Source organism: Vulpes lagopus, chromosome 20 (genome assembly GCF_018345385.1).
Source record: "Vulpes lagopus strain Blue_001 chromosome 20, ASM1834538v1, whole genome shotgun sequence".
Taxonomy (NCBI): Eukaryota; Metazoa; Chordata; class Mammalia; order Carnivora; family Canidae; genus Vulpes; species Vulpes lagopus.
This window is the reverse complement of record NC_054843.1, coordinates 10,920,802-10,940,571: the sequence shown is the minus strand read 5'-3', so window position 1 is coordinate 10,940,571 and position 19,770 is coordinate 10,920,802. Positions and strand designations below refer to the sequence as shown.

The window sequence follows — 19,770 nt, the reverse complement described above, 5'->3', positions numbered from 1 at the left end:
AATATGAAAATGTTAAATATGCTAATGCTCAGACTCAACAGTCAAAAAACTAACTCTTTTTCAGTTATCTTAACATTTGAAACTTTGACTACATCTAGAAAGGATTCATACTCTGGAAATTTGAATGAAAAGGCCTTACTAAAATATCTAGCCCAAATGTTATTACTTTAGAGATGGAAGGACTGAAGTTTATATTCTCCTATCATTCTAAATTTGTGTTTTAACGATATATTTTAATTTATTTTTATAGTTATGGCAGTGAATGCATTTTTTTTTTCCGAAAAGCTTTTATGATTTGCCTCTGGGGGTATATATATTTTCCTCACACAAACCAAATGCTGATTCTGTGAGGCTTCATTCATGTCTACTCTTACATCGTATTCTAATTTTGTTTATATACTTAAAAATACTTTGATGTTCTTTTTCTTTCTTTCTTTCTTTCTTTCTTTTTTTTTTTTTTTTACTTAATCTACATTAGGATAGATGCAGAATTTGATCGGTGTTTACGGAGATTGACCAGTTTTATATCTTTTTATTTTTTAATTTTTTTTTAAAGATGGACCAGTTTTTAATTGATGACATTTGTAAGAATACCTGGCTTTTATCCTACACTTTCTAGACTTTTTTCCCCACTTCAGTGAAATTGAAAATCAAAATATAGCTGTTATGTGCATTTATTATTTGGCCACGAAGGTATTTGGAAAACCCACTGGCCTTTGTGTATTTAGCAAAAGCATTCATTACAAAATACACTGGACTTGTTAAGATTAAGATGAGTACTTTCTATTTTCTGGTAAAGCATTTTGGTTTCAATCAATGTAGACTATCCCCATCCCACCCCAGCTCTGTAAAAAAATATTTTTTTTAAATAAATCTTCTCTTTGTCATCCTTACTAAATAATATTATTAAGGATTCATAATAATAACCAAATATCTATCACTTAATTATATTAAATATTCTTGCCCAAAACCCTTATTGTTTGTCATTTGTTCTGTCTCTTCAGGTTTTTAAAAAGATTTTATTTATTTATTCATGAGAGACCCAAAGAGACAGAGCCTAGGCAGAGGAAGAAGCAGGCTCATTCCCTGAGCCAAAGGCAGACACTCAACTGCTGAGCCACCCAGGCATCCCCCTTCAATTAAGTTTTTAAGTTGAACTTAAAGTTGCCTTTTTGTTGTTTTTAATGATAAAATACTTCTCAGGAGTTATTGGGAATAAGTACCTCTCTCACATGATATTCCAACATAGATATTCTAATTTGTATTGAACTGTTAGGGTTGCAAAACTCTTGACTTTTATTCATAGGGATTTTTGTGTGTACGGCTTGTGACTCTTTTCAACTTTATCAAGATATAATTTACACTAAACTCCATATGTTTAAAGTATGCTATTTGATCAGTTTTGATATATATAATTACCTATGAAACCATCACCTTTCCCCACAGTTTCTTTGTGCCTCATTATACCTTTGTAACCTGTCCCTTCCTTTACTCACATCTCCTGCCGAGTCCTGACTAGTTTTCTGTCACTATAGTTTATATTCGCTAGAATTTTTACAGAAATGTAGTTATATAGTATATATGTACATCCATGGCTTTTTTGCTTAGCATAGTAATTTGACATTCATGCATGTTACAGCTTGTAGCACCAGTTGGTTCCTTTTTATTGCTAGGTAGTGTTAACAGATATGTCACTACCTATCCATTTATCAATTGATTGACATTTGGGTTTCCAGGTTTGGCTTCTAAAATTAATACTCCTGTGAATGCTTGTATAGAAATCTTTGTGTGGACATAAAAATTCATTTCTTTTAGCTAAATACCTAGAATTAAAGTGGCTAGGTCCAATGGACTGTACAACATTTTTTTTTTCTTTCTTAAGTAGGCTTCATGCTGGGCAACACATGGAGAGCTCTCTAATGCGCAATGCTTGAACTCATGACCCTGAGATCAAGATCCCAGCAGAAATCAAGAGTCAAACATTTAATCAACTGAGCCATCCAGGCACTCTTGTAAAACTTTTAAAGAAAAGTATATTTTTCCATGTGGTTGTACCCATCTTATATTCCTGTCAGCGGTACATGAGGATCCTTGCTAGCACCTGGTATGGTTGGTCTTTTTCCTGTTTGGCACCCTAGTGTAAATATGGTGGCATATTGTTGCAATTTAATTTCCCTAATGGTCTGTAATGTTGAGCATCCTTCCATGTGTTAATTTGGCCTTTTCTATAAATTATTTTGTGAAGTGTCTGATCATACCTTTTGACCATTTTCTCACTGAGTTGTTTGACTCAATTTTTTTTTTAAAGTAAAAAAAAGGGGATCCCTGGGTGGCTCAGCGGTTTAGCACCTGCCTTTGGTCCAGGGCGTGATCCTGGAGTGCTGGAATTGAGTCCCATGTCAGACTCCCCACATGGAGCCTGCTTCTGCAACACCCCCACCCCCACCCCCGTCTATCATGAATAAAAATAAAATCTTTAAAAAAAAAAAAGAAAGAAAGAAACAACCACTGTGAAGTTCTGTGCTTCGCTATTGGCTGATATGGTTAAAAAAATAATAATAAAGTAAAAAAAAAGTGCTTATTGTGGAACAGAAGAAATGCAATTCAGGTTAAGCAAGCTCTGGTGAACTATAGCCAAATACTCTTCTTATTTTTAAGTTGTAAGAGTTCCTTATATACTCTGAATATAGTTATTTTTTCTGATAATTGTATTGCAAATGTTTTTTTTTTTTATGGCTGGCCTTTTTGTCTTTTTAGTGGTACTTGTTTTGTTTTTATTTTTTATTTTATTTTATTTTTTTTTAATTTTTTATTTATTTATGATAGTCACAGAGAGAGAGAGAGAGAGGCAGAGACACAGGCAGAGGGAGAAGCAGGCTCCATGCACCGGGAGCCCGATGTGGGATTCGATCCCGGGTCTCCAGGATCGCGCCCTGGGCCAAAGGCAGGCGCCAAACCGCTGCGCCACCCAGGGATCCCAACTTTTGTTTTTTTTTTTTTTTTTTTAATTTTTTATTTTTGTTTTGTTTTTAAATTTTATTTATTTATTCATGAGAGACAGAGAGAGAGAGAGAGAGGCAGAGACACAGGCAGAGGGAGAAGCAGGTTCCATGCCTGGGTCTCCAGGATCATGCCCTGGGCCAAAGGCAGCGCTAAACCACAGAGCCACCCAGGCTACCCTTTAATGGTACTTTTGAAGAGTTTACTTTCATTTTGATGAAGCCCACCCTTCCCTTTTTGTAAATAAATCATGCAATTTGTGTCCTAAAAAATTGTCTAGCCTAAGGTTATGAAGGTGTTCCCCCATCTTTTAGAATTTTAATGTTAAACTGTATGGTTTTAAATTAGTTCAAATTTAAATTTTAAAATTTTGACCCATTTTGAGTTAATTTTTATGTATAATATGAAGTTAAGATCAGTGTTGTTTTCTTTTTTTCCACATGGGCATCCCATTAATCTATTTCTGTTTGTTGAAAAGACTTTTTTTTTCTCTCCAGTGATTTGCCTTTGCTTCTTTACTAAAAATGAATTCATCAAACATGTATTAGTCTATTTCTGAATTCTTGTTTTCTGTTCCATTGATCTGGTGTGTCTCTTTATACCTGTTCCAAAGGTCTTGATTACTGTTGCTTCATAGTGAATCTTGGAATCAGGTAGAGTAAATTATCCAATTTTGTTCTTTTTAAAAATTGCTCTGGTTATTCTAGGTCTTTTTCATTTCAATGTAAATTTATTTAGTTTCTACTAAAAAGCCTGCTGTAGTTTTTATTAGAATTGCTTTGAATATACACACCCATTTGGAAAAAATGCAGTTTTAACAATATTGAATTTTCCAATCCATGAACTTAGGACATCTCTCTTTATATTGGTCTTTATTCCCCCCACCTCAGTATTTTGTAGTGTTCAATGTTGATGCCTTGGTTTTCTTTGTTTTGTTTGTTTTATTTTTTAAGTAAGCTCTATGCCCAACGTGGGACTTGAACTCATGATCAAGAGTCATAAGCTTTATAGACTGAGCCAGCCAGGCATCCCTAGATGTCTTTTGTTAAATTTATATGTAGAACTGTGCATTTTTTTTTGACACTCTACTATAAATAGGATTGTTTGTCTAATTTCACTTTCCAACCATTTTTTTCCAGTATATTAACTTTCTATCTTGCAATTTTGTTATATCACACAAAATCAGAATTTGGTAAATTTACTTATTATAGTATTTAGTAGATTCCTTGGGATTTTCTGTAAGTAGGGAGAGTTTTATTTTGTTCTTTTGCAATCTTTTTGGCTATTGTTTTTGTTTTTCATACCTTATTTCAGAGGCTTAGAACCTCCAGAACAGTTTTGAATAGGAGTGGTGAAAGCAGATATCCCTTACTTCTTATCTCATGGGGAGAAATTCAGTCTTAAACCATTAGTTATGATGTTAGCTGTCTGTTTTCGTAGGTGTTCTGTTTCTGAGGAAGGTTCCTGCTAATCCTGGTTTACTGAGAATTTTTATCATTATTGGGTTTGAGTTTTTGTTAAAAGCTTTTCTCCCCACATTTATTGAAATAATCATGTTGAGGTTTTTTTGCTTTATCCTTTTGATATGGTAAATTATATTAACTGATTATCAGCAATGTAAGCAAATGTTGCATTTCTGGGATAAACCCTACTTGGTCATTTTATTATCCTTTTTATATATTATTAAGTTTAAGTTTTTAATATCTTCTGAAAGATTTTGGCATCTGTATTACTTAGGATTTTATAATTTTTTGTGGTAATATCTGTCAGGTTATTAGAATTATGATGGCTTCAAAACTCAAGTGGGGGCACTGATCCTTCTGTTTGAAAAAGTTTGCATGGTTTTTGTATTGTTTTTTCCTTGACCAATAGAATTCACTGGTGAAACCATCTGAGAATGCAGTTTTTTTTTTTGTTGGATTCTATTAATAAAACCAGTTCTTTAATAAACATAGGAATATTTGGATATTATTCTTTTTCTCCTTGAATCAATTTTGGTAAGTTTTATTTTCCAAGAATTTGTTCATTCATATTGTCAAATTTGTTGTCATAAGGTTATTTTTAGTGTTTCTTACCCTTTGAATGTTTAATGTTTAATGTAGGATTGATGGTAATTCTGATCTGATTTGTCTTCTCTATTTTAATTGGTCTCAGTAAGGGTTTGTCTTTTTTTTTTTCAAGGAACCAGATTTTGGTTTCATTAATTTTTTCTATTGTCAGTCTTTTAAAAACAATTTTTAAAAAATCTGCTCTTATCTTTATTATTTCCTTCTTTCTACTTCTAGTTTACATTGCTTTTTTTCCCCTCAGCTGTTATCTTCTTCAGTATTTAGACCATTAACATTGAATGTAATTATTGGTATGTTATAATTAGATCTGCCATTTTATTGGTTGTTTTGTTTATCCTTTCTGTTTTTTTATTCTTCTACTCTTTGCCTTTTAAAAATTATTTGAGTAATTTTTAATATTCAATTTCATTTATCTATTGACTTTTTGGATATATTTCTGTGTTTTTATTTTTATTTTTGTAAGTACTATAGGGATTAAATATATCTATCTAGTTTTCTTAGATTTCGTTTAGAGGTAATATTATGTTACTTCAAATAAGATGCGTAAGCTTGCAACCATATAAGGCCCTTACTCTTACTCCATAGACCTTTATATTAAAGTTATCCTAGGTATTACATTAATATACATTGAAAGCCCTACTAGACAGTGTTACAATATTTTCTTTCAACAGTCTACATATCTTACGGAGCTTTATAAGAAAAATATAATTTTATATTTACCTAGATATTTACCGTTTCTATTGCTCTTCATTCTTGAAGGACTAAGTTTCTCTCGAAAATTTCCATTTGATTTTTTTTTTAAAGATTTTATTTATTCAAGAGAAACACACAGAGAGAGGCACAGATATAGGCAGAGGGAGAAAGCAGGCTCCATGCAGGGAACCTGACATGGGACTCGATCCCAGGTCTGCAGGATCATACCCTAGGCCGAGGGTGGCGCTAAACGAGCCACCTGGGCTGCTCCATTTGATTCTTTTTAAGCTAGCTTTCTCTTCTCTGCAGAGACCATGTGAGTTTTCATTCACTTTATTTGTGTTTACCTTTACCTCATGGAACATAGGGATAATAGCTGCTCTAAAAAGCCTTTGTGGGATCCCTGGGTGGCGCAGCGGTTTGGCGCCTGCCTTTGGCCCAGGGCGCGATCCTGGAGACCCGGGATCGAGTCCTACATCGGGCTCCCGGTGCATGGAACCTGCTTCTCCCTCTGCCTATGTCTCTGCCTCTCTCTCTCTCTCTCTCTCTCTGTGACTATCATAAATAAATAAAAATTAAAAAAAAATAAAATAAAAAGCCTTTGTGATTATTGCAATATTTGTATTATCTAGGATTTGGGATCTGTTGAGATTACAAACTTTCTTTGAGAATTTGTGAGATTCTCCTGGTTCTTTGTATGTTGAGTAATTTTGGATTACATCCTGGATATTGTGGATTTCATGTTAGGTTCTGTGCGCTGTGGTAATCCCCTGCACAGTGCCAGTGTTTGTTTGAGCAGGTCTTCATCCTGATTAGTTTCAAACTACAAGTTCTATCTGCTGTTGGCACACAGAGGTTCCATTGTCAGATCAGTTTTCGAGACTTTTGCTATGCTGCTTTTGTTTTGTCCTGCAGCTCAGGTGTGAGCCTGAGTCTCATGGGAGTTCATTTATAGAATTACGTGATCCTCACACTCCCTGCCCACAGAGGCTCTTTTTTTTTTTAGTTCCTTTGGCCAGAAGGACTGGGTTTCTATCAGAGCTTTACTGTTTGCTCCTCAGCTTCACTGTGTAACTTCATGTCTGGGCCCACCCTTGGGGCATAGCTACTAGAGAAAAGTGAACAAAATGAGGGGAGCTTTTGCCTCTCTTCTAAAATCTACTTTTCTTTACTTCTTACTGTCCTCAGAGAGTTGCTTTTTTTTAAAGTTTTGCCCAGTTTTTAGTTTTAAGTGGGACAGGGATTGTAGTGGGCATATATATATATATATATATATATATATATATATATATACTACCATAGCCAAACTAGAACTCTGATTTTTGACACTTAGAAATCTTAGATATGTGGTATTTGTTTTCATAAATTATTTTATTTTTTCAAATTACAGTAATACATGCAACCAATATATATAAAAATAGTAACAAAATACCTTGAACCAAGATGTTATCACCATGGTTCGTCTGTATAGCATAGAACTGAAAAGAAGGTGGGATTGTAAGATTTGATTTATTTGCTTCATCTCTGTGTTACTATCTTTGTCTTGGATCTGAGGGGAACCCAGCTGTGAATGGCATTTGAAGTACCTGTGGTTAAAAGAAATGTATGTGGGACTATTCCAACTTTATCCTTAAGGCAGCATTTGGACTTTTGTGTTAGTAAATAAGTCTAGGAGATATATCTTCTTCACACTTCAAGGTGATTTAGTTTTTATTAGGTCCATTCTTACCAGTATCCAACTGAGACCAGTGACAATTAAGGAACAGGGCTTTAAATGAGGGGGAAAGAGACTGAAGGGCATTAGTTGACAGGTGTTGGGCCCAAGCTGGGGTTGCAGTGCATTCCGTTGTCACTAATGGATGTAAGATGAATGGGAAGCAGAGAGGGAGTAAAAGGGCCTGAAGACAGGGTTTGTCTAATGTTCGTAATAGGTGAATGTTTTTGCAGAAAAGGTTCACAGAGGATGGGGAATTATTTCCTGAATTCTAGGAAGAATGGTAAACAGCAAATGCTCTTAAATGCCTCACAAGGAGCTGATGATGATTATAATATCCTTTGGAACCTAGGGCTTGTTATACTTTGTCTGTGATTCTTTCACAATAGCTGTGAAATATTTAAAGTGAGGCATATAATTATTTTATCTACAGAACAGTGACAGTAGTCTATACTTTTATTATTATGGATTAGTATCGATGATGCTAATTTCATAACCTGAATTGAGGAATATTTATTTGATCTTTCTCAGTGGAATGGTTTTAGTAAAAGGACTATTTGTTCCTTGAAGGCTAGCTCAAACACACCCCTAAGATTCTTTTTTCTTGGGATCTTTTTACTGTTACATCTTTACATTTCCAGTTATTTCTTGGTCTATTAAATATATTATGCCTTTTTAAAAGATCATTTTGGAAATTTACAGTGAAGTAGAAATACATCCATTTTCTCTAGATTCTCTGTTGCATAGAATTAAGACATAACACTTAAGGGATGCCTGGGTGGCTCTGCTTTTGGCCCGGGGCATGATCCTGGAGTCCTGGGATCGAGTCCCACATCGGGCTCCCTTCATGGAGCCTGCTTCTCCCTGTGCCTGTCTCTGCCTCTCTCTCTCTCTCTCTCTCTCTCTCTCTCTCTGTGTGTGTGTGTGTCACTCATAAATAAATAAATATATATATATATATTAAAAAAATGCTTAAGCAAAAATTCTAAAGGAAAAATACGAGCAAATTGGACCCTGTTATGTAGTAAAAGAGTGACATGCATATCTAAGTTGGGTTTTTACATAAATTCTAGGATAGTTTCTACTAGAAATATATTACTATAATTTAGTATGCTACTCTAGAAAGAAATACATGGTCATCTTATTAAACACTTAAAAAAGCCTCTGAACAAATTTAGCAGTCATTTCTAATGAAAACTTTAAGTCAAGTAATACTAGGAAACTGCCTAAGCATGGTAAAAGCTATTTACAACAGCAAACATAACTATTCATAACCTATTTCATTAGTTGTGAAATACCAAAACTATCACCATGAAAGTCAGGGGCAATATAAAAATTCCTGCTGTCCCAGCTATTGTATAGCTTAGCTTTATTGGTTTAGGCAAATAACATAAGCTTAAATTCTTTATTCCCAAAGGATATAGATCTAGAAAACCCGAGAGACTCATCTGAGAGACTTAGCACGGTTAAGAAAATGTGTAAAGTGGCTGGGTACCAAGAAGATAGTTAAATCAATAACTTTATTTTGCAATAAATAGTAAAGAATGGAAATAGATCAAGACAATGTTTTCTCATATTATGTATATGAAATATTTGTATTACTCTGCTTTTAGGAATAAGAGCTTACTGCTTTTGTAAAGCTCAACAAAAAAGAGGTATGATCTGTCAGTTTTAAGAGCATTATGAAGATTAAGTAAGATGAAACACATTAAAATTTTCTGGAAAATTATCAGGGTGCCTCATTTGGTTGAGTGTCTGACTTTTGATTTTAGCTCGGGTCATGATCTCAGGGTCCTGGGATCAAGCCCCTTATCAGGCTCCACGCTCAGTGGGGAGTCTGCTTGTCCCTCTTCCTCTGTTCCTCCTTCCATCCTTTCTCTTTCTCTCTCATGTAAATAAATAAAATCTTTAAAAATATATTTTTTTGGAAAATTGTCAAGCTTCCCTACACAATGTATTGAGTGAGAAATAGTGAAAGAAGAGAATAGCAGTCATAGTTTCTAAAGAGAATTGGCAGTGAGAAGTCGCCTGCTTCAGAACTGAATCCAGAGACCCCTCACTTAAATATGGCAGCTTGACCACATGTGTTTTCTTCCATAAAGTCTGCAGTGAACACAAAGGAAGCCTAACAGATATTAACTCACAGGGAGAAAGATAGCAGTTTAAAAGATAGTGAACAAAGGGTTTTAAGAATTTTCTAGAACCAGAGTGTGAATGGAGTGGTACGTGAGTTTAGAGAAAGGTGCAACCTAATGCCTGGGGAGGGGCAATATAGATGAGATGGGGTACAAGTCAGCTGTTTCTGGGAATGTCTTGACAGGCTTCAGAGTGTTTGGTGGCTGCTGCAGGCAGAGGTCAGTTTTGGAGGTGAAATGGAAGTTCTTTAAAAATCTGTATTGAGATCTTTTGGGATGTCTTCTCCTGCATTCCCAGCAGACAGGTGACTTCTTCAGTCCCATTTTTCCTGGGGAGATGGGATGAGAGCATTAGAACCAGAGATGCTCCTGACAGAAGAGTGAGCTTGGGGTTGAAAATAAAGGGAGTATGTGCTCGTGTACACATGGAAGTGTAGGCCCCTTCATTTTCTCCTTTCTTTTCTGCTCCTCCAAAGCCAGCACCCTCCCATACACTTCTGTCTGCAAAACTGAGCAACTTCAACAAGGAGACCTCTGCATATTGACATTTGGAGGTCTCCCAGTGAAAGGTGACTGGGCACATTTGACCATTGTGTATAGAAGCCCATCAGTCAATAGACCTGGCACCCACACCCATTTTTTAATGCCTTACTTTTAAGTATGAAGGAGCACCCAGGGGTCGATCACCAGATATATGAGGAAAGCCTCAAAAGTGAGAGACCCAAAGCAATCAGCCAACAAACAAAACAGGACTTAAATGACATAAGAAGCAAGAAAATGAAAGAACAGGGGCACCTGGGTGGCTCAGTCGTTGAGCCATCTGCCTTTGGCTCAGGTCGTGATTCTGGGGTCTTGGGATCCAGTGCCACATCGGGCTCCCTGCAGGCAGCCTGCTTCTTTCTCTGCTTATGTCTCTGCCCTTCTCTGTTTCTCATGAATAAATAAATAAAATCTTTAAAAAAAAGAAAATTAAAGAACAAAATACTGTCCTCACAAAAACAAAAACACATCAAAAGGGTAAAAGATGTTGTGCCCATTATGAAAAAAAAATAGAGTACTAGAAATAGAGTTAAGGTCAAGAAAGCTTTTGGCAGTATGAAAGAGCCCTAGGCAACCTGAGGGCTCAATCCTAGGACCCTGGGATTTTGGCAGTATTAAAAAAAAGAAATCCATGGACGGACTGGAATATGAAATTGAAGAGTATTAGGGCAAAGGACTGTCATTTTAAAAATCTGAATGTTTATAAATATTTAATACTCGTTTTTTTTTTTTAACTATTTGCATCTACTATTTGCATCATGAAAATATTCATTACTTTTGGAGTATTTTTGTTGAGGAAGAAGACAGGGTTGGTTTCACATTGGCTGTTCATGAACAAATAATGCCTGATGGGGATTTTGGAGTGTTGGGGTTGCGTTGGGTATTTTGGACAGACATTAGTACATTATACATTATTTACCACCTTTTGCAAAATTACCAGTGTTTTTCGGGAGTGGAACACAGACTGTGGGGATTGCTGGCCCTGCTCAGATGGTGCTCCATCACCAAATGTGTGGTATTGCTCGAATCACTTCATCTATCTGATTCTCATTTTCCTCCTCTGGAATAAGGGGTGGAAATACTGGTCTGTCTCACCTGTATCATAAGGGCTGTGATGATGAAGGGGTAAGAGCTATAAAGCACCTACAACAGTGTGCGGCATGTACTAAGTGCTCATTAAAAGAAGCCGGTGTTACAACCACCAAGTAGATGGGCTGGTATATATGTAGATGGCTAAGAAAAACATATATTTAAAGAGTAACAAATACAACATTAGTGATACAGCAGGCTGCCCTGAGCCAGTAGTATCCACTGAAAGCTTCTTGTTTCCAGAGTCTTGCATCAACATTCCCCAGTACCTGTCAGTGTACCTGGCGCTAAGGAGCTTCAGAAATTAATGAATGAACCTTTTCCTTGTAACTTCCATTTGTGGTGCTGTTGCCCAGCGCTGGCACTACTCTGTTTCTTATCATTGAAAACAATGTTTTAGTGTGTTTATAAGTGTATAGGAATGAAGTTTTCAGAAACTTAAATGTTGCGTTTCAATTACAGGCGTCGATTAGCAAGGTAAAAGTGACAGAACCATGGCTCAGTTTCCAACACCTTTTGGAGGTAAGTTTTTAAAGATTTTCCTTTTTTAATGTATTCAAGACTTACTTTCTTCTTTTTGTTTTAATAGGCTCCATCCCAATGACCCTGAGATCAAGAATTGCATGCTCTACCCACTGAGCCAGCCAGGCTCCCTGAGAACATTTTTTTTTTTTTAAAGATTTTATTTGAGAGAGAGAGCAAGCATGGGGAGGGGCAGAGGGAGAAACAGTGGGCAGAAGCAGACACCCTGCTGAGCAGGGAGCCCTAGGCAACATGAGGACTCAACCCTAGGACTCGGGTATCATGATTTAAGCCGAAAGTAGACCCTTAACCAACTGAGCCACCCAGGCACCCGCCTGAGACCGTATTTTTAATATTGTTTCATCTGGATTCCTTGGAAGCATCTCCCAGGCATCATATCATTTCATCCACAAATATTTTAGTGTGTGTTTCTGAGAGACGTGAACTCTCTTAAAGACATAACTACGATACCATTAATCACACCTTTAAAATTCACAGTAATTCCATAATATCCTTAACTATCACACCAGTGTTATAGTTTCCCTGAAGGTCTTCAGACCTTTTTTGTTATGGTGTGTCAGTTCAAATCAGGATCCAAACATTGCTCTCAGTTCACATGTTTCCTACGCCTTTTTTTTTTTTCCCTACGCCTTTCACTGTTTTCTCTTTGCATCGTACTTGTGGAAGCAACTGGGTCGCTTATTCTGTATTTTTTCCCAAAGCCTGAATTGGAAGCAGGACATTTTTGTTTGTTTTACTTTATCTGCCTGAAACGTATCAATCTGCATAAAAGTTTTTTTTCAGGTAATTTTTCCTAATATTATGATAAAAGTGTTAAATATTAGTTTTGCTTACTGGCCAATTTTTTTTTTTTTTTTAAGAGAAGGTGCCATTATTATGTCTGTCTTTTGGCAACTGTCTAATCCAGTCATGAGGAGAGTGAGGCACAAATCACCACCCCTCTGATCACATCTGTTAAAGCCCCCGTGAAATTCCAGTACAGAACTCTGTAAACTTTTCAAAACCATTAGCATTATTGTTTTATTTTTATCCCTCTTGTTAATTCCTGGGCAGGTTTGTGTTCTGTTGTGTTTTTGCTTTTGCTTTTGTTTATAATTCTAGGTTTAAATTTGACAGGGCAGTAGAAGTTGCAGGATTATGAGGCCTCTGAGTGAAGGGATCATAGCTGTTTCAGGCACTATGATGTCTCTGATATCTGACACAGTGCCTGGCCTATATGAGGCAGCCAGTAAATGTTTTCAGTGACTGAATAAATCCCACCCTTCCTGTTGCTGTCCTACCAGACAACATAGAGGGGACGTGTGATGTTCAGACATCTTGCTTTTGTGCTGGTCTCATTCATATTTTGTATGAAACATACATATTGCCTATTCCCCGACTTTTTGGAAAGTATCTGAACTTTTGACAGTCTTCCATCTGTGTAGTCTAAAATTATTTTGATGACATTGAGGAGACCTAGGACTAAAGTGAAGTGTGTGTGGGGGGGGGCAATCTGGTCAGTCTCTGAGCTGAAAGTGAAGGAGAACCCAAATATCATTCTCTTTGGTTTGCCTTTATTTTTTTCCAGGATACTCACTTTTAAATGCATCTTTATTGAGGTATACTTTACATATCATAAAATTCACCAGTTTACCTGTAAAACTTAGTGGCTTTTAGTAACTTTACAGAGTTGTGTAATTATCACCACAATCCAGTAGTATTTCAATATGTCATTCCAAAAAGATTTCATGGAATCACATAGGATATGAATTGTGAAGCACTGCTTCTCTTATAACTTTCTCCTGTAACATTTAATAAACCTGAGATTGTAGTTTTAAATTCACTTGTTTCTTGAGCTTATGTAAATAAGTGCCTATTAACTTATGTCTTTATACAGTCTTCCTAACTATAAGATTATAGGACAGGTTTTTTTTAAAATAAAGAATATGTGCCAGTATCATTTTTATTTTTGCCTGTTTTAATTTTTTTTTATTTTTAACAATTTTATTTATTTATTCATGGGAGACAGAGGTAGAGAGGCAGAGGGAGAGGCAAGCTCCCTGCCAGGACCCCAGGATCATGCCCTGAGCCCAAGGCAGATGCTCAACCACTGAGCCACTCAGGCATCAGGCATCCCTACTCTTAATTTTCTAATTTATATGCATAATTTGATGTTAATCAATTTTTTGATGTTAATCAAATAATTGACAAAATACTGAAAAAAATCTGAAAGTACTAGGGAAATAATGCATGTGAGCACTTTGCTATTCTTTTCTCATTGAATAATTTCTTTGTTTTTTCTTTGGGTTGTAGGCAGCCTGGATATCTGGGCCATAACTGTAGAAGAAAGAGCGAAGCATGATCAACAGTTCCATAGTTTAAAGCCAATATCTGGATTTATTACTGGTAATCGGAATCAGTATTTTTATGTTTTTACTTATCAGTAGTGCATATATCTATGGGAAATCTATTACACAAACCTGAGGTGGACATATGACAAAGGGGACATCTGCCTTAGCGTTGGGCCTATATTCTTTCAGTTGCTTTTCCTATATTGCATTCAAACCTATTTACATTCTATAACGGATATCAAGCCACTTGTTTTAGGTATATCACTGATGGGAATTGGTAAAGGTCAGTGGACCATATTCTTTAAGTAGTAAACCAATGAACTGTGGTCCTTGAGCTAAAATGTTTGTTTAATTCTGATCTTGAACTGGTTTGGGAAATGTAAATAAATGAACAGGTTCTGAATATTAAAAAAAAAAAAAAATCCAGAATTCTCATGTTGTTATATCCTGAAGTTCCTTTTGTACTTTGCCTTTTCTTTTGTGTTTTTTTTTTTTTTAAGATTTATTTATTCATTTTAGAGAGAGAGAGTGAAAGAGAGCATGCGCATGAGTTGAGGGAGGGGAGGGACAAGCAGACTGTGCTGAGCAAGGAGCCAGAAATGGGGCAGATCCCAGGACCCTGAGATCATGACCCCAGTTGAAACCAAGAGTCAATCTGTCATTTAACCTACTGAGCTACCCAGGCGCCCTGCCTTGTTTGGTTACTTTTCAGGAGATAGCTTTAGAAAAAATGGGATCTAGATTTCCTGGTGACTTGTTTTTGTGTGTGTATATCACAGTTCTCTCTAAATAATTCATTCTTAATTGTTGATGTGACTCGTGTAATCATTACTTTTCCCGCATTAATGTAGCAGAAACACTGACAGTTTGAAGTGTAGATATTAGGAATAGCAGAGAACCTAAAAAAGTAGAAGTGTGAGTCATCAGTTGCTTGAGGATCCCTATAGAAGTGCTTTGTCATTTGTCAATTTATTCCCATCTTAATTATTAGCAGATGAACTAAAGTGTACAATCACATGATAGTCCCTTTTTTGAGATGGTTTTTTTTTTAAGTGTTAAGTTCTAAAGTCAGTGAATTCATGAGTGAATCTGATGGATTCATTTTGCTGTTGCTTATAAACTTAACTATTTGGCTTTTAACATATATTTAATTCAGTTTTTGCAGAATTACTAACCTCTTTCTTATTTTTGTAATTGTGCTATAAGAAAATCTCTGTCAGCTGCTCGTTTTTTTCCTGAAACTTTTTCTAATTAATTTACAGGTGATCAAGCTAGAAACTTTTTTTTTCAATCTGGGTTACCTCAACCTGTTTTAGCACAGATATGGTAAGTTGGAACTTCACATAAGCAGAAGGTAAAATAAAATATTCCAGTAGTATCATTTCTTAAGATCTTGAAGGCAAACATAAATCTCTAGTCTGAAATACTCTACTACTTCTTACCAGAGAATACTTCTGAAAAGTTATCTTTCTAATGTGAAATGTTAGGAGAAAAAAAAGAAAAAGTGGTGACATTTACAGGATCAAAAAATTGAATTTCCAGTGGAGAAATCAACAGTTTGAGATTTTCTCATCAGTTTGTTTTAGCTTCATCTACATCACCCATACTTACCTGAATGTCCCACATTTCTTGCTTTATAATGTAGTGGTCGTGTATGTTATTTGACTAAAAAGTAAAGAAAATATTGGAGGGCCGCGAGTGAAATAACTCGTATTTATTACAGTGTTGTACAAGGTAAAGGCATAATAAACACCATTGAATTCCTTGATTAACTATCACAAAAAAGCATTCAGTCTTTTGAGCTCATAGGAGAGAAAGGGACCATAGAAAAGAGTGGCAAATGTAATTTTGGATTTTAGGTTCATGATTTTGGTTATGCCATGCTGAGGTCTGTTGCCAGGAAATCACATTTTCCTGCACCATGCAGTTCTTGCAATTAATACTTCATTTCTAGTGTTGTGGGGGCATCTTTCTGCGTAGTACAAAGAGCGCAGGGTTTGTAGTCATAGACCCTTGTTTGAATTCCAGCTGTACTACATTCGGTCTTTATGATTTGAATATGTATTCATGCTCTCTGACCTCTGTTTTCTAATCTAGAAAATGGGCAGATATATTTTCCTGGCAGGGTTGTTGAGAAGATTAGCAGAGAAACTGTATATAAAGGACTTAGTGTGGGATGTGTAATAGACCCTCAAAACGAAACTCGAAACGGTACCTGTGTCATCATGAGGGACTGGGTAGGCCCCATAACTAAATTGTCCAGCTAATTTCTTGTCCCCCAAAATGATCAACCTTTCTTACAATTTAATGGAAATTGATAAAGATCAACATTGTCCCTTCTTGCCTTCAAGCAGAGTCTAAAGAATGTAGCCTAAGCTTGATGACCAGTGTCATCAGTATGAAAATCATTTACTGTGTTCTGAATAGCAAAGCTCTCATGAGAAATATATCTATTTGTATACGGGTAAATTTGAATTGAAACTAAATGATACCAGATTCCTGTGCTTTTTTTGGTGTCTGCTTTATGTTTTTTCCTGGTTGTCAGCATATTGGCCGCCAGGCCGTCTCTTCAATTGGTGAGCCTCCTCCTGTGATGCCCTTCTAGCTCTTACTTCTGATCTACTTTCAGCTGGGAAAGTCACATAACCAAGGTTTGGGAATTATTTTTAAAATAAAGTGAAAGGTTTGCAAGGGGTGGGGAGGCAGAGGGGAGGAGAGCAAGAACTCATGCTCATGTGAGCATGGGGGCACTGACCTGGCACTTAAGTGCCTGAGTTTAAATTCGAGAGACATGGGACATCTGTGTTAACTGTAAGAAGCTTTCTTTTGCTTTGTGTTCTGGTATGATTGTACTTCACACTGGCGATCAAGGTCACTCACTAGGGCCTTTGTTTACTGGACATAGCTTCTTCCATTGAATTCTGCTTCTATATTTGTAATTTATGAATGTTCATTCAAGAAGCAGTTTTTGGTTTTGTTTTAAGATTTTATTTATTTATTCATGAGAGACACACAGAGAGAGAGAGGCACAGACACAGGCAGAGGGAGAGGGAGAAGCAGGCTCCATGCAGGGAGTCCGACGCAGGACTTGATCCCAGGTCTCCAAGATCACACCCCGGGCTGAAGGCGGCGCTAAACGGCTGAGCCAACCGGGCTGCCTGAAGAAGCAGTTTTACGATGCATATCTGCTGCGAGAAAATCTCCCATTTGTTCAGTCAACAATGGAAAAATATTTATTGAATGTCTTCTATGGGTCAGTTACTATTGTAGGTGCTTGGGACAAAGTAGTGAACAAAATAGAATCTTTGCTTTCATAGAAATTGCAATCTGGAGAAAAGGATATAATTAATAGCAGTATAAAAATTGTCACATGATAATAAGTGTGATGGAGAAAAATAAAGTATTATCCAGTAAATTTCACTTTTTTTTTTTCCAATTAAGACAGTTGTTAGCTTTCCAAAATGTTTTTGGCTAAGCATATTAAGGTCATTTTTCCGACTTATTATTTTTATGGTGAAAGTTTTTATTAACAGTAAAGGTGATGAATTGGCAGTCTTGCTTGAGTCAAAACTGTTGTCTAATTTTTGCTGATATTTTCTTAATGAATTTGTGATGGTGTATTTTCCTTTTATCATGAATTGTTATTGGGAGGAGGGAAGCAAGCCTCTAGGTATCTTTTCTCAAAAGAAATAATCTTTGAGGAATCATTGATTTCATGAACCACAGATGTCCTGCTAAGATGATGGAATAATGTAGTGCAAAGTATGAGTTAGATCTGTCTTTCAGCTCTACCTCTGATACTTACTCACTTAGTAACCCTGAGTAATAAATACTTGGCCTCTTCAAAGTTAGATTTTTAAATGTATAAACAGTAACAGTTGATCAAATGGAATAGTTTTCACTCCCTGTCTCTCATGTTAATCTTGTGTTTTCTTAATAGTTTTTCTGCTGGGGTCCCAAGGAAGGCCAGTTCCCCTTTTGGTAGAAAGAGGAATGGGTTTGAGTCAGAAAGTTTGGGCAGTCCCTTTGTCAGTCATGTGGGGGAGAAGAAAATTTTGGATTGAGAGGAACTATAATATTCTCTATCTCTCTGGGCCTTACTTTCTATTCTGTGGATATCGGTTCGTATCTATGAGTGATAGGGACTCCTGGGGAATATGTGTTACAAACCTGTACAATTTTTGTGCCAGGTAGAAATTGTATTCCAGTTCACTATAAGTGAACCTTATATTCATTTATCTTTTTTAAAGTAGGCTCCATCCCCAGCGTGGAATCCAACACGGGGCGTGAACACACAACTCTGAGATCAAGATGTGAGCAAAGATCAAGAGTCAGATGCTTAGCCAACTAAGCCACCCAAGCTCCCCTAGTTTGTGAACTTTAAACTATAACCTACTCATACTTTGGAGCTCCTTATCTATCCAATCTAATTTCCAACTAATAATACAGGAAAACCTGAATTCTCAGAGGATGGACTCATGTCAGTGTGTGTAATGCCAAATTGTAACAGTGGCCAAAGGTGGAACAGCTTCCTAGAAATTGTCTTACTAATAAGGAACTGGAAGGAAACTGGCAAACATCCTGTATCATTTTGGCAACTCTGGATACTTAAAGTTGTTCCAGTGTTGGCCTACATGTGCAGAGGGAAGAGAAGAAAGTGGAGGGGGGCAGACAGGAACCTTGATGGTCCAGGAAATAAAAAGAGGCTGAAAGAAGAAGGCTGTGGCATCAGAGGCAGTAGAGGTCACAAAAATGGAGATTTGAGTCTTCTAAGGAGAGAAATGAGGAGAAGGCAGGCCTACCCAGAAGCGGACCCTGGGAGAGAAGGCAGAAACCAGAGACATAAATGCAAATATGAGAACAGCTTGGTGATCTGTTCAGGGATGGGGCCATGGGGGCAGGGCCAACAGCTGTATAACATCTAGTGTCTTAGGACACTACTGTGTTTCTGTGAGAAGAGCCTTCAGCCCCCAGCAAGATTAATTTGCCAAACTCACAAAAAAAAGAAAGGAATGGAGGAAGGGAGGGAGAGAGGGAGGGAGGGAGGAAGGAAGGAAGGAAGGAAGGAAGGAAGGAAGGAAGGAAGGAAGGAAGGAATTAGGCATCCTGGACTCTTCTTGTTCCCCTCTCTTCTCTGCCTTGTCCCCTTCATCCCTCATCCCCTCCGTCTCTCATCCCATCCATCCTCAGTGGATGGCATTGAGGAACTGTCCAGCTGCTGGGAGGCATGCTTGATTCCTTTCTGTTCCTCAAGCTACACATTCAGTCTATTAGTGCATTCTTTTGGCTCCATTTACAGACTTTTCTCCCCAGTCTGACCATTTCTTCCTGTCTCCATTGCTACTGTCCTCATTTGTCATCCCATTTGGGCTCACTGGTCACCATTTCAACTGGAGTCTTTCACACTTGCCCCAAGTTTAGATTTCATTCTCCATATAGCACCCACACTCTCTTTGTAAAAAATAAATACATTTTAAACTCCCCATTGAGAAGAAAACCGAAAGTCCTATCTATCAAGGCTACAAGGCCTAACCTGAGCTGATTCTCGCCTTTTTTTCATCTCTTATTTTGCACCCCTCTCTTCCTCAATTTTTGTATTCTAGTTTTGCTGACCTTCTCTCTCTGCTTAAATGGGCCAGGCTCTTTCTTGCCTCTGG

The 19,770-nt window shown here is 36.9% G+C and overlaps 1 protein-coding gene across 5 annotated transcripts in view; it reads left to right on the top strand.

The window, feature by feature from the left end:
- The window catches only part of ITSN1 (intersectin 1), a 223,180-nt gene that overhangs the window by 62,616 nt on the left and 140,794 nt on the right, over positions 1-19,770 (top strand). For all 5 annotated transcript variants that reach the window (XM_041735053.1, XM_041735052.1, XM_041735051.1 and 2 more), the window contains 3 exons: positions 11,703-11,762; positions 14,076-14,168; positions 15,376-15,439. In XM_041735053.1, the coding sequence (XP_041590987.1) occupies positions 11,735-11,762; positions 14,076-14,168; positions 15,376-15,439 (185 nt within the window). In that variant the 5' untranslated portion in view covers positions 11,703-11,734. The remainder of the gene's footprint in view (positions 1-11,702; positions 11,763-14,075; positions 14,169-15,375; positions 15,440-19,770) is intronic.